The sequence below is a fragment of the Pipra filicauda genome, unplaced genomic scaffold (assembly GCF_003945595.2).
Source record: "Pipra filicauda isolate LSUMZ 115617 unplaced genomic scaffold, ASM394559v2 scaffold7_size6619720_pilon, whole genome shotgun sequence".
In the NCBI taxonomy this organism is placed as follows: Eukaryota; Metazoa; Chordata; class Aves; order Passeriformes; family Pipridae; genus Pipra; species Pipra filicauda.
In genome coordinates this window covers 181,903-196,968 of record NW_024104976.1, presented here as the reverse complement: position 1 = coordinate 196,968, position 15,066 = coordinate 181,903, and the positions used below count along the sequence as shown (strand labels likewise).

Here is a 15,066-nt window from a genome sequence, read left to right as displayed (position 1 = left end):
TAAGATGTAGTATTCCTGGAGCATTTGGCAAACCTTTATTGGTCTTGTAATAAACTTCTGGTTTTGCTTTGGTTTTCTTCAAACTTCTAAAAGCAAAATTTGCGTTATTTGCTTTCAGTGTTATTTAAAGAAAAACTGAACAAGTTGAATTCCGATTTTTTCACCAGGGTGCTTGAAATATTGCACTTCAGTATTATGTCACAGCTACTTCGTTTGGAATAGGATTACAATTTGGCTCAGAGGGTTCTGGACTCAACCGGCGGAAGAATTGGTGACCCTGAGAATCTGTGTTCACATAGACATAACCCAGGTTAGAGGGATGATGTGCGGGGCAGATCTCTGTTTTCTTTGGAGTGTAATCTATGCGATACAGAGTTTCATCTTGAAAAGGAACTGCATTAAGACCTACAGCATGTACAGGTTTGCAACTTTGAGCTGGAGTGCCCTGAAGTGGTATGTAGTGAGATCTGAATGTAGTTAAATCAGCAAATTTTCCCGTGGGTCTTGGAATTTCTTGTTCTTTCTTAATAAGCCCTCGTGGGCAGATGCTCCAAGGTTTAAAGTCTTCTCTTGTAGTAGTGTTCCCTTGAAAAGGTCCACTGATTCTTCTTCCATGAGGTGGTCTTATTGGGGCAGCAGGAGAAATCTTATGTGAAATGTAGTCAAGACGGTTCGTGGAGTTAAGATCCATCTTGTCTGTGGGTGGAACGTACTCTCTGGGTTTGCGGAACTCAGGCAAGGAAACCAGCACTGGCTGATAACGATCCTGGAATTCAGTGGTTCCATTAAAAGGAGCATCAGATCCAACTTTTCTGTGTTCGGGCTTGCAGCTTTTTGCCTGTTGCCCAGGTATCCCTTTGAAGTCTCTCTGGTGGGTTGTGAGATCTTCAAAGGGTTGGTCGCACGGCTTGTACTCTTCCTTTGGTCTTACGAATCGTGGTTCCATCTCATGAACAACATAAGCAGTGCGATGGATGGTGTTCCCATCGAAAGGCCCATCTGGCAGCTTGGCTGCAGAAGGTTTAAAACTTTCTGGGGGATTTGGTTCCCTAGGAATGTAGTCATCTTGAAACGTGGAAGGATTTCCAAACCTCTCTGTAGGTGGCTGGTATGTCTGCTCCACCTTACAAGATTCCGTTCTTTGAGCTTCCCATAACCTATAGTCATCTGTAAGGCAAAACCGAAATTCCACCATACAGGTGTTCTTAAGACTATTCCTTTAAAATTAAGACAAATTCTTCTGGTATTAAATCTTGCAAAACAAAGAAAATGGATGTGAGAATGATAATTTTATCTGCATGTTCGTGATATGGCAAGACTGTCTTCTATTATAGTGTGTAATTAAAACAGACAGAATTGTACATGATGCCTTGTTTTGACTATTTTCTCAAGGAAAAAGAATTTTGCATGTGCTTATTTAGTGTGTGCTTTATACAGAAAATAGCCCTATACAAGTTTTATATACAATATCTTCCATTTTACTTAGAAGTTTATGCAAGTATACAAGAGTGAAAGGAACCTTATAGGTCAATGGGTCATGTTCACTACTGCTTGATAGAATCATCTCCTAATTTCCATATCAACATTACATCCTTTTAAAGCTTCTTGGGATTTTTGTTTTCTTTGCCAGACTGTTCTGCTATAGTTACAAAACTTACCAAACTTACTGCCCAGTCTAAACTTCTTTACAGGCACTTGAAATCAGTTTTTTGGGTTGCAATTCCTGTACTTAGTTTCAGTGCTTTTTCACTCCTTCATCCTTACTCCCTGTTTCATGTTGCTAACATGCATTTTAAATTTTAAAAAGCAATTGCATGCTATCTAAGTTGTGTGCTGGGACAAGGCTAATTTATTCATTATTTGCTAACTTACTACTTATGTGCATGCTAAATAGAAATATTTACATTTCCTTGTAACTATTTACAATTAATAAATATAAATAGAATGTATTTACATAAATGCATTTCTGTCTAGCAGAGGCCTAAGCTTGAAGAAGCTAGTGCAGTATAACTGATTTTAAAGAGACTGTTTTCTTACATTTTATCCTTCCAGCACTTCTGTCATTGCACTCTCTCCTCTGCTCATTTCACACCAAGAATTCTAATTTCCTGTTTTAATACCCCCATCTGATCCTTTTTATTTCAACTACCTCTTTGATACCAATGGTATCATAATGTGGAACATCTTGGTTTTCAGTAGATTGTATCTTGTAATTTATTTCTACTTACTTTTAACTGGCTGAAATGCAGTACATGTAACAAATTCAGTAACACATGTATAAAATTCTCTAGTGGTGTAAAGTTTATCAAGGTCACTTCCCAGAATGACATAAAAGGAGATTTAGCTCCTTTCTGCTGACTGTTGTAATAGAATAATTTGTGTCAAGACAGATCCTTACTAGGATGATATATACACAAGCTATAACATACACAAGCAGAAATCCAAAATCCACTTTTGACCTACTCTGTGGCAAAATATGTCACATGAACTAAAACTAACTGAAAGATATATTGCACTCTAATTACAATCCACTTTTGCCTGAGATAGCCTAACCAAGTGTATGTTAGAATTTCCTTCTAGCCAAGAAAACCTCAGAGAGGACTTTTTGTTTAGAACTAATGAACATCACCCCTGAACAACTGGAGTGCTCAACATTTTAAGGCATTATGACCTGCTTTCTGTTATGTCTTACTCTGTCCCAAACTAACAAATCCAGTTTCTAATGTAGATTATTCAGAACACTCCCTTCATCTTGGTTATTTCTCTTTCTGTAGGTGGCATATCTCATTACCTCGATAGGTTGGTATGGTATCCAATTTTGCATCTGTAGTGTGTTTTCTCTCTCGAGGTCTTGCTAATGTCACTGGTCCTACTTTGTGAGGATTATAATCTCTCTGGTATATGGTCCCCAGGTCAATCTTTCCCGACTTTGGTCTGTATTCTGCTGGTGCCCGAAAAGGTCTCTTCACAACATCATATGGTAAATAATCAGTTCTGAAGTGGGGAAAAAGAAAAGACTGGTTAAAAAAAACTACTTTTTTTCCCTGAAGAAGTCAGTTTCTTTCCACTATATGGAAAAATGACAGCTTAGGATGTTTACTCTGAAAAATCATCCTGATGTCATATGTTAGAGGGGTAGCACAGAGGGAAGCAAACTATAGTACATAAATTCAAGGGGCTCTGATGCATGATAGAGCCTTTTTTCAAAGGTAAATGGTGAAGCAACTTTTTCAACACTCTGAATCTCATACACAGGTTAAAAATATTATTTAAAATATCTGAAAGGAGGCTTAGAAAGTTGCTGTAATTTTGCAAAGAAATGATCCAGGAAGCAGAAGCAGAGCAAAGCTCAAACTACTACGAGGGGTAGCATTTAGTACTGGCATGAGGAGAATGGAATATAATCATAAACATAATTCCACTGGTTTTATATGGGCACATTACATTAAAAGGGTGTATATTATATATATGGGTGTCTAAACAGTCCATACAGTACATGACCAATCTGACAGAATGGCATTTGGGTTTTTTATTTATGTCTCTTTTTTAATAAACAAAGAAGTTTCACCTGTTGCCCTCATAGCTTAAAAGAAAAATAATAATGGAAAAAGTAAAGGTTGGTGTGCCTGTCACATCACTAACAATGAATAAGTGATATCTTTTTCTCTTTGAAAGATGCTCTTTAATTCCGTAAGCTTAACATCAGAGTCTGTGCACTGACAGGACTCCTAAACCCCTTTACAGCTTGCTTTCTTGAAACTAATAATTTAGAACTATGAATAAAAAAAAAAAAATCCTTTTTCTTAAGATTTCATTTTCCCACTATGTCAGATTCCACATGTGTATTACAGAAAGTTCCCCAGCTTGCCAGCTTTTCAGGCTCCACAAGACCTAGATTTCCTAAAGAGGCTGAAAACGAAGACAAAAATTTTACATTATCTTTACAGGCTAAAGGACGTTGTAAATAACACAAATCTTTCTGTACGTGTGCTTTGCTATTTTTTACCACCTTTCTGTGGCAGCCGTATTTCTGTACTCAAAATCTATACCTTAAATATGCAAAAAGCATAAAGGATGCAACGGTTGCATTTTGAGAAGACAGCAGTGCAATGTTTAGTCCCCCCCTTAAAAAAAGAAAGCATGAAAAACTTCACAGAGCAGTGGTAAAACGCGTTGCTTCAAAATATTTACTTAAATATGGAGATCCCGTCCATTTTGCCGCGGTGCTGTTGGAACTCAGGTTTCGGCTTACAGCTGCTGGGCGGGCAGATGTTGCCATAGCCGGGGTAGTTGTCCACATACTCGGTTCTGTGGCTCGGTGGCAGCCCATCGTCGTAAATCTTCGTGCGTTTATGGCAGCAGCGATGGCGCCTGGGCAAAACACAGCGGGTGAGATCCTTCGGAATCGTTTCATTGCAGAGGAAAACCCACACACCATCTACTGGGAGTGAGTAACAAATGGGGACGATCGAACAGTGTCAGTAGGTTTGGTTTAAAATCTTAGTTCTGAGTGAGAAAACCGCAAAATGTTGGTGGCTGATGGCCTGGGTCCCAGAGCACGGTACACTAATACATCAATAAAAACAGTATCAGATGTGAGTTAGTCCTTGGTACAGAGTACAAGGGATGGATAGAGTTGAACTCAGTCCTCTCAATGATGCTACCACCAGGATGGCTTTCCTCTCTTTTCTTTAGTCTTTATCGATATTATTAGTTTTACTTGTAAAGATCACTAACTACATTTCTCGTCTCACACTGCCTCTTTTTTACTGTATTCCCTTATCACTTGTCTTTTTATTTCTGTACATCTCACCTATTTTCACCACTGTCGTTAATACTTTCTGACTAAAATTTTAGTGGTGTGGAATCTCTGGTGTTTTGCAGACCATTTCTGACTTTTAACCCCTTTTTTCTCCAAGGACTGACTGAATTCTATCCCAAATCCATGTTTATTTAGAAGTAAACATCTCTTTTTTCTTAATAGGTTTTATTTCAATTACACCTGCTTGTCATTGATGCCTAAATCAATGACACCGTTGTGCTCAAAGGTATACCATGACAATTCCTTACTTACACCTTGTTGTTTTGCATAAATGACTCATAAAATTAAAATTTACATGTTATTATTGTTTTGAAAATCTTGTTATATTCATTCTAATTTGCATAAAACCCATCTCTCTGGCTGAAGTGATTGTTGTTTGAACTCTCCCTCAAGGAAATATGTAACAAAAGATCTTCCTCCTTCTGGCTGACAACTTGCAATACTGGTTCAGATAATAGCAAAGGGAAAAAACCAGTAAATAATTTTTCAAATAAAAAGTATTGTAAAATTCTGTACATGAAAAGCAAAAATATCTAAAAACCCAGGAGGGTAAAAGTGTACAGCTCTGACTGAGTACAAATAAATTCAAGTCTCTGGAAGGTAGATATCCAAGGAATAGTTCAAAGGTATGTGGAGAAATTTAGCTAGTACTCACTACCAAAAAGAAAAACAATAAATTAAAGCAAGGTAAAATGGAATACAGAAACAGACACGAAGGACTCCTGTTGGGAAAATGGAAAAATGAAAATGGAAAAACCACTACAAGAAGTTATCTGAGACTGGAGATCCTAAAGCTGGGATTAGTTTGTGCTGCCTGAATTTGACAGCTCAGTAGTTCAAAAAATGAGAAATGAAGTAGCCCTGTCTAAGAATCCAGATCCTTTCAAAGCCCAAGGTCCTTACTCCTTTTCAATCAAGTCAAGTAACAATTGAGAGACCTTTTCAGAACATAGAAGGAAAAGGAAAAAGGAAGAAGAGGGCAAGAACGGAAAAGTAGGAAAACAAGGAGGTAAGTGTGTGCTATTTCTCAGCACAGTGTTTGCTTGTCATTACATTTGTCATGAAACTCAGTTTTCACCTTTGTAATGTTTTTTTCAGAAAGTATAAACAGCATACGCTGTGTCACAGAGCTTCTAAAAGTAACAGCTATGCAGAAACAAAAAACATTGGATGCTTTGAAAGCTAGTTGAAATATAGGTTATCAAATTATAATGTTCTTCGTGTATTTTTTTGGCATAAAATTCAAAGGAGTTTGAAACAAACACTATTCATCTGCAAAAACTTCACTGTGACAATCTTCAGTTTGCCATATGCTGATCCAGACCAATCATCAAACAAAAAAGCCTCCTCTGCTCTGGTGTCACCAGTCTTTAAGGACTTGACTCTGAATATTTGCAAAGCAAGGTTGTTAGTATCGCTGAATGGACATGCTACAAACAGAAACAGACACCAGAAAAATAATTACTTGCAGAGTGAGCCTGTAGTTCTTGGTAGATTTAACCCAGAAGTGGAAGTTATCTACTCTCTCTCTCCAAGAGAAGAGATTTTTGCAATTTTATTAGAATTCATTGCTGATCTAAAAATGTCCTTCATCCCAGTCATTTCTAGTATATGAAATAATTCTGAGCAGACTCTATGTACAGAATTACTTTGAATCAGATGAGACTGCTCAGGAAGATCCTCCATCCTACTCTGTGTTGTGAAAGTACTTTCAGTGGGCCTAAATAGCAACGTAAAATTACCTTAATATCAATGTGAATTTGACTTGGAGAAGAGATCAGGGTATTTTCGGTAAACCGATAAATCTACTTCAGGATGTTGTCCAGCAGCTAAAGTGAAAGTTTTCATTTAGATAATAACTTTATATAGGCCATCACAATGCTACAAATCCTCAGAGAAGACAGATTGCAGCTCTGATAAATGAAATATGTTTGGCCAGAACTCCTTGAAACACTGATTATTTTTAACTTGTTGTTCCTTGTATTTATCTTAATTTCAACCCCAGAGTTACTGATAATTCAAACTAATTTGGTGAGAATGTGCCTTTTCCCATGACTGACTGGTGCCTGCTTTGATGGATTATTATTCTTTCTCTTCCTTGAGGGAGACCAACTAACTTGTGGCTTGCATAAGGTCTGAATAGAATCTCAGCTAACTAGAAGTGACAGTGTATGAGTTCTCTTGTGCCAAATGCTGTTGTTCTGGTTATTTTAATAGAATGCTGGTGCATTTCACTTATTTAGGGCCTGGCATACATACATTTGTTTTTATGCAATGCTAGATAGACCCTTGAAATTTTCCCACAAATCCTTTTCCTCCCAGAGAACTAGACTAATAATGAGAAAGGTTTAATGTTTATCATAATAAAAAACTTATTAAAGCCCCCCTTCCAACTCAAAACTTTTATTTTTTAACTGACAGTACACATGCTGTGGTCTGAAAGACAGAAATGATGGATGGACACTATTTTTGGGAGTTACCTACTTTCCTAATGTTGACAGGAGATCCGGTCGGTTTTATTGGGGGTTTGTGTTATTTCCATGTGGTCAGTATGATGGCTTATTTTAGAGATATTTTAGAGAGATCTTCCTCTTTCCTTCTAACTTACATTTATTCCAGAATCTAGATCTTTATGACAATGATAACAAAAGTGCAGTAAGTGAGGGGTAGCTGACAGATTGAGAAGACAAAGCAGTAGTTTATTTTTGTACCTCAAAACTAAACTTTTATGCTTTTGTAAGCACCTTTCATGTATCTTTTATGCTTTTGTAAGCACCTTTCATGTATCTTTTATGCTTTTGTATGCATCTTTGTATACATCTTATGTATCTTTTATAGCAGACAAATACTATTCTTGAGTGCAGAGAGGTCATCTCCCACAGAGGCTTTTTTCTTCTTTGGAAGCCAGATTTTACATCCTGTATTAGAGAAGGCAGAATAAAGTTCTGTTGTACTGGCTTTTCTCCCTGTATTTATAAGTTTTTTTAGTGTTTTTTTTTTTTTTCTTCTGGGAAAAGCTAGGAAAGATTGTTTCCTGTTATTTTATTATTTAGAATTAAGCAGTAATTTTATGTCCACAAAATTTTCTGCAAATAGCTAAATGATAATTTGTACAAAACATTAGATCTTTATATTTGCTTTGAAATCTCTTCTAGGATGTTTATGCATTCCAATATCCAGGTAACACTGCCAAGTGACCAGCCTTCCCCTAAAAACAGAAACACTATACACTGAAGCAAACACAATGTGCTGCCTAAACTAATAATGGCTTAAGATTCTATTGACTGTAAAAACTTCAGTGATGTTTGTTTTAAACCACAATCTTTCTGCATGTTTAATTCAATTATTTGTATTATTAAACTAGGTTTTTGGATTGAGAATTTTCAGTTGAATTGAACCTTATTTCGTGCTCTCTCATTGTGTTATCTCACCATCTTTATACTTGAGCCTAAGCCAGATTTGTTATCTCATCATGAAAACAATGCTTTCCAACTCTTCATTAATCTGGGACTTTTGAAACAATTTTATGGGGCAAAATTCACCAGAGTCTCAGCCAAAAATAATGTGAGGAGCTTTGCTCACTGCCTGCCTCTGATCTCTGTGACCAAACATCACCATGTAAACTAGACTGTGGCACCAAGTGCCACATTCAGCCTTTCCTTAAACACCTCTGGAGACAGTGACTCTACTGCCTCCCTGGGCAGTTCATTCCAATGTCTAGTCATCCCTTCTGTGAGGAAATTCCTCCTAATGTCCAACCTAAACCTCCCCTGGCACAGCTTAGGGCTGTGTCCTCTTATCCTGTCACTTGTTGCCTGGGAGAAGAGAATGTCCCTACCTGGCTACAATCTCCTTTCAGGGAGTTGTACAGAGCGATAAGGTCACCTTGAGCCTCCCTTTCTCCAGGATAAACAACCCCAGCTTCCTCAGCTGCTCCTCATGGGACTTGTGCTCCAGACCCTTCACCAGCCTCATTGCCCTTCTCTGGACTCCCTTCCAGCACCTCAATGTCCTTCCTGAATTGAGGGGCCCAGAACTGGACAGAGCACTTGATGTGTGGCCTCACCAGTGCCGAGTCCCTGGTCCTGCTGGCCACACTGTTCCTGACACAGGCCAGGAGCCATTGGCCTTCTTGACCACCTGGGCACACTCTGCCTCATGATCAGACGCTGTCAAACAGCACCCCCAGGTCCTTTTCTGCTGGGCCACTTTCCAGCCGCTCTGCCGCAAGCTTGTAGCGCTCCATGGGGTTGTTGTGACCCAAGGACAGGACCCGGCACTTGGCCTTGTTGGACATCACACCGTCGGTCTCGACCCATCGCTCCAGCCCGTCCAGGTCCCTCCGCAGAGCCTTCCTGCCCTCCAGCAGATCGTGGTGCCGTCCGCGAATCTGCTGGGAGCGGAACCTACTCACCCGCAGGAGCAGATCTCACACAGGCAGCGCGGCGGCCCCATCCCCGCTGCGGCCGCCCCGGCCGGTAACCAAGGACGCCGCGTCCCGTGGCAACGGCGGCACCGCGGGAGCGGCCCCGGCCCGGCTTCCGTCCGGCGTCACGGGGCGGGATCGGGAGCGGCGCCGGGACGGGTTTCCGGGAGCGGCGCGGAGCGAGCGCAGGTGAGTGTTCCCCGCTCCGGGACGGGCGCGGGGGCAGCAGGGCTGGCTCCCCGCTTCCCCCGCCCCGGCCCCGGCGCAGCCCTCGCCCCGGGGCGGTCTGTGCCCCGCTCCCGGGGCGTTGCGGGGCCGGGGAAGCCCCGGGGGCAGCGCGGCGGTGCCCGCTGGAAGGGGCGGCAGGGGAGGGCGGACCGCGGCCGGAGGGTGACCCGTGAGGTTTGTGCCTGTCCGGGCTCAGTGTTTGTCCCCAACCACACTTGACCCAGCCCAGCCTCCTGCTCCGGGTTAAAGTCCGAACAGGCCCGTGCTCTCCGAGTTTGAGGTGTCCGGGGTGCGGTGCAGGTGGTGGCCCAGGGACGGGACGCGCTCCACGGGGTTTCCCCGATGAGCAGCGCTAATCCCAGTTGATGTAATTAAAAAAAATCCAAAGCGTTTTCTCAAGTTGGCTCCTAAATAAAATACTCTCCTCTGCTCACAGAAGTAGCCGACCATGGTGCTCACCAGCGTGGAAAAGATGGTTGGCCTCCAGAAGAAGACGTCCGGCATCAGGAATATCTGTATATTAGCCCACGTGGATCATGGTAAGGCAGGTGTTTGTGGCTGGCAGAGACCCCCAGAGGAGACTTGTGTGTGTTGGAACGGTGGTGAGATGTTTTGGTCACTGGTTCAAAGCAGTAGGTTTTCATGAGTTTAGTTTTAAACTGTCTTAAACCTGATTCGGGGATGTAAATTTGCTTTATGCACCTTTTTCTTGGCCTGGTACAGCTTATCTTTAAGAACTTAAGAGAGCATTATACTGTAATAGTTCGGAATAGTTGAAACGGAATGTTTTCTACTTCTGTGATGGTGAATGTCAGCATGAAATATGTGCTTGTAAGGTAGGCTGGTTTTTTTCTATGTTTACTTACTACAACAGGTTTGTTATGTAGGTGGAAATAATAACAAACACTTATTTTATAACACAAATATTTTTTCTAATTGCCTGCTATACTGAGGTTTTGATATACTGTTTGTTATTTCAATTGCTTTTCGGGTCATGACAGGTAAGTTTGCATCCAGTCTTCAAAAACAAATTCATGTGTACCTAACAGGTGAAGCTGAATAATCGGATTTGGTTTTTTGAAAGTTAATTTATACTTTTGTGGTACTTAAAAACCTTTATTAGTGCTGATGTTTTAGAACACTGCGTGTTGTCGGCATTCATAATATTGTTACATCTTTTGCCGTTGTTTGTATTCATTTAATCTAAGTAATTTATTTTTGTTTTCAGGCAAAACTACTCTAGCTGATTGTCTTATATCTAGCAATGGAATAATCTCCAGCCGCTTGGCAGGAAAGGTAGAGTTATACTGTCTTTTTTAATGAAATTCTGGTGTATGCATGCTGGGATTGTAAATCTGTGATGATTAAGAAAATTCCAATTCTAGTCTTGCTAAACCTTGTTTTCTTGCGCTCGTGGTCTTTGACAGTTGATAAGAAATTGTGGAGATAATTCTACAGACTCATCATCTGTTCTTTTGGTTTTGTACTCAGCTGAGATATCTAGACAGTAGAGAAGATGAGCAGATCCGAGGAATAACAATGAAATCTAGTGCAATTTCACTGCACTTTGTGAAAGGTAAGTTTTTTGTGCTGGCAAATGTGATTTGTAATACGTACTTTTGTTAGTTTTCCCTGTCTTCTTGTTGTTGCTGTTGTGAACTTTTTGCGTGCAGCTTTTACTTTTGTATTTTTCTCTTTTGTGGGCTTTTTGTGTTTAGGCCATTTAGGAATTTGTGGATTCTGCAGAGACTTAATCATGCATTCAACAGCCAGCCAAGATAATTGAGTTTCATCTCAGCAATAGGAAAACCATCTTCAATCCTATCTCCAAGTGGAGGCTATAAGAATAGTTGCCTTTATCTTTTTATTTTAGATCTAAGTACTTAAATTTTAATCTTGAATTAATGGCACTTAAAGGCAAGACTTCTTTCAAAAAAACAAGTTCTAGTACAGTCCTTACTACTATGTCAGGATGCCTGTTACACTGTGCTGTAAAGGTTTTTTTGTAGTTAATGTCATGACAGTTACAGATAAAGCTAGGTGGCTGAAAGAAATATTTTTTGAAAACTGTTCTGAAATGTTAATTTATTGTTTGATCCTAGGTGATCAGGAGTACCTCATTAATTTAATAGACTCCCCAGGGCATGTGGATTTTTCTTCGGAAGTATCTACTGCTGTCCGACTCTGTGATGGTTGCATCATAGTGGTGGATGCTGTTGAAGGAGTCTGTCCACAGGTGAAATAAAGTGTATTAAACAGAGAAAGAGGGTAGGGGAGACAGAATAAGTGAAGTCTGAAGTGTGTTATGTAGAAATGAAAGCTGAGCTGTTTAAGAAGTTTTGTAAAACTTTTAATAAATGACAGTGCACTCGAGGTATGAAAGTAGTTGTGCTGAAAAACTGAACAATACTGGTGAGTGGGTGTAATGATGCGGGGTTGAAACAGTGAGTATGCAAATTTTCAGGTAATGAAATATTTGTATAGAGAATTCTTTAAAGAAGTAATTTCATATATTTACGTAGACTCTTAGAGTTTTGAAAGTGAAAAAATACGCAAAATAAAACTGAGATAGCCATGAAAAAAAAAACCATGCTTTTCTAAATAGGGGTTTTTTTGTTATTGTGGGTGTTTTTGCCATGAAATTCTGCCATTCTGCAGAATTCTTCAATAACTAACACTATACACCATGGGAATCAGATTTCTGGTTTGAGTGTCAACCTGTCCTTTACTACACGTTTATTCAATTTTAGGATTATATTTTATTTTATTAATATTCTGTCTTTTTTTGTGGTATCAAGCTTTCTGTAATGGATATTTTTTTTAAAACTCTTTCCTTCTTAGACTCAAGCAGTCCTGCGACAAGCATGGCTGGAAAATATACGCCCAGTGTTGGTGATTAACAAAATCGATCGCTTGATTGTGGAGCTGAAGCTCACCCCTCAGGAGGCATACTTGCACCTTAAGAATATCTTAGAACAGGTATTCAGGCCATAGTGCCATGTTCACACAGCAGATTTTATTGCACTATGACATTTAGTCTAATCTTAAACATTGGGACACATCTTATTTCTAATAGGTTTCGAGGTTCAGAAAGCCTGTGACAGAGAAAAGAGTGTTAAATGCCTCTTGACAGGTCATCAGGAAGAGTCTTCTTTTTTAGAAATAATATGCTGAATGTTTTGTTTTTCCTGTTAAATTGCTTAAGTTTCTTTGGAGGTAGGCGAATTATCTCTTTGGACTGCTCCTGATATGGATGGGTTTATGTAGGAATAAAGTTGATTCCTCTTTTGAGTTTTAAGTTAAGTTGCCCTCAAACTTTTTTTTTCCCCAGAGTTTACTTTTAAGCACTTTCCTGCCTGGCTTCCCTTTGCCCTCTGTTGTTTGTTTGTTGCCAGTAACAAGTTTCTGTTTCACCATTCCTTGTTCTGAGAGGCCAAGTGTGTTACACATGATCCTCTTTGATTCAGTCCTGGTGTGGTGGACTTTGACTTGAAAACTCTGTGATGTTTATGTCTCATATGGTGTTAGTCTCATAAACTTCTGTTGTCTTCAAATGTGCAGAATTAGATACACAATGTCTGTGTTTTCAATTGCTGGATGAATCATAGGCAATGCTATCTTGTTAACAAAACCTCTCTTTTTATGTTTTGGAGGGTTGCATTTGAGTTGCAAGGGTTGTGAAAGAGTGAATGAATCTGAAGATGTTTTTACATATCCTTCTGTAGATCAATGCAGTCACTGGAGCACTCTTTACCTCCAAAGTGTTAGAAGAAAGAGCTGAGAAAGAAACAGAAAGTGAAAATGTTTCAGACACTGCACCGGGAGATCAAATTTATGACTGGAGTACTGGATTGGAAGATACCGATGATTCACATCTGTATTTTTCACCAGAACATGGAAATGTGGTGTTTGCCAGTGCAATTGATGGCTGGGGTTTTGGGTAAGTCTGGGATTTCTTTTTTCTTTTTTTTTTTTTTACTTGATTACTGCAGTTGCTCCATATTTGTAAAGATGTTTTTTAGATTTTTCTGTGATATGCAACTGTATATAAATCAATTCTAATAGATTAACACTGAACAGCTGAAAGTACTACCAGCATTGTCTCTGTGACAGGGACCTCTGTTTTACTTAGACAGCAGTTGCTGGGCCCACTGTGATGTCCAGCCTAGCCTGGTAAACTCAGTATTTTATCAGATGCTGGCATTTGATAGACTGGGATAGACAAGGCCAAAAACTGCAGCAGTACAGGAGCTACTGCACAAGTAGATTAGTTTGGGAGGGCAGCAGGTGTGTGAAGGTTGCACATGTTCTGGTTACCACGAGGTGGAGTCATTGTCTACATCATGAAAATGTAATTAGATAGATCCACTCAGTAATACAGTGAATGTCTTGAATATTGCAGAACCTTTAGAAAAATCTTCTCCGGGATTTTTAAGTCAAAGTCAAACTCTTAAATAAGGTGCCATGTGTAGATTGTTGTTTAACACAGGCATTTCTTGTCACTTCAGAGGAAAGGGAAAATAAAATCAGCTATTATAGTTTAGTTATCTGTCACGAGTAATAACAATTTATAAAAAGAAAAATCAGAGAAGTGTGCAAAGAAGTTGAAAACAAATTTTCCAATTCTGACATGTTTTTAAGTCTGAAAGAGATCTTTCATAGAGGATATGTGTGAGGGGAGGCCTTTCCATTTCTGAAGGCTAGAGGGAGTTTTCTGATACCTTTGTTTTACACATTAACACATCTCATGTTAAGTTCTCCATTCCCATATGGTGCCCACAGTTACTTTCCTGTTTATGATGTGCAGGGAAACACTATTTTGGTATTTGTGGGCTTTAGCTTTCCTGACTGGTAACTTTTCATGGAAATTTCATGGAGAAAATGGATTATGATAACAAACTATTCTTACACAAAGTATTTGGGCTGAAATTGTTATGCACGTGTTTTGGTAGAGCTATCTGCTGTTTTTTTCCTGGGTGGATAAAGAATGGACAATTTGCAGCTTATTTTTGTTTTGTTTACTGATAAAGTCTGTGCAAAAAGCTAAGTTTTTGTTTTGGGAAGTTCAAACTTGCCTGTGTTTTGCATTAGTATTCTAAGTGTGCCACAAGGGAATGTTAAACATTAAGAAAAATGATTCTTCGAGGAAGTGGTACTGTGGAGTACATTGTTACAATAAGTAGAAATATAAGCTCAAAAGCAATTTAGAAACTATTTTTTTGGATCAAGCTAGTTGATATTTGCAAGTAAATGATCAACTGTTAAGATTTTATGGGTTACAGAACTACATTCTGATATAATCACATGGTCATAAACACCCTGTGATCGCCTTTGTAATGAGAAAGCACGTATGTTGTTCTTAAATGGTAGGTGAAAATAATGGTTATTTTTGTAAAAGTGAGGTTTAGATAGCTATTTTCCTTTTATCGTTTCCTTTTCCCCGATAATTTCTCTGCATATAGAATTAAATTTCATACAGATGTGTCTGAAAATTGAGTTATTTCTCTGGCTCAGAATTTCAGCAGAAGCTCTTGGTGTATGTTGGTACTGATATTTCTGCAGAGTGGAATGTGTGATAGGTGATTAATGC

At 39.3% G+C, this 15,066-nt stretch overlaps 2 protein-coding genes across 3 annotated transcripts in view; one reads left to right on the top strand and one right to left on the bottom strand.

Annotated features, from left to right (window-relative positions):
* On the bottom strand, window positions 1-9,343 carry SAXO2 (stabilizer of axonemal microtubules 2). The gene is made up of 4 exons (XM_027715788.2): window positions 9,237-9,343; window positions 4,192-4,371; window positions 2,792-2,994; window positions 1-1,167 (listed from the first exon to the last, which is right to left on the bottom strand). The coding sequence occupies exons 1-4, from the start codon at window positions 9,275-9,277 to the stop codon at window positions 194-196; spliced, it is 1,398 nt and encodes a 465-aa protein (XP_027571589.1). The 5' UTR covers window positions 9,278-9,343; the 3' UTR covers window positions 1-193.
* A 45-nt stretch (window positions 9,344-9,388) lies between these two features.
* The window catches only part of EFL1 (elongation factor like GTPase 1), a 68,726-nt gene continuing 63,048 nt past the window's right edge, over window positions 9,389-15,066 (top strand). Inside the window, exons 1-7 of one of the 2 annotated variants that reach the window (XM_027715783.2) lie at window positions 9,389-9,437; window positions 9,913-10,015; window positions 10,705-10,772; window positions 10,968-11,052; window positions 11,579-11,712; window positions 12,318-12,455; window positions 13,202-13,416. In XM_027715783.2, coding sequence (XP_027571584.1) covers window positions 9,925-10,015; window positions 10,705-10,772; window positions 10,968-11,052; window positions 11,579-11,712; window positions 12,318-12,455; window positions 13,202-13,416 — 731 coding nt within the window. In that variant the 5' untranslated portion in view covers window positions 9,389-9,437; window positions 9,913-9,924. Of the gene's footprint in view, window positions 9,438-9,559; window positions 9,651-9,912; window positions 10,016-10,704; window positions 10,773-10,967; window positions 11,053-11,578; window positions 11,713-12,317; window positions 12,456-13,201; window positions 13,417-15,066 lie in introns of those variants that run through there. The other variant, XM_039390047.1, reaches the window with a different exon arrangement.

Bases quoted from the DNA above. Each gene is read 5' to 3' on its own strand.
- SAXO2 (XM_027715788.2), bottom strand. From the start codon at position 9,277: ATGGGGCCGCCGCGCTGCCTGTGTGAGATCTGCTCCTGCGG. The intron at 2,995-4,191 runs GTAAATATTTTG...TCCCCACTTCAG, and splicing joins GACGGGATCTCCATATTTAA to AACTGATTATTTACCATATG. The intron at 1,168-2,791 runs GTAATGAGATAT...TTTGCCTTACAG, and splicing joins TACCATACCAACCTATCGAG to ATGACTATAGGTTATGGGAA.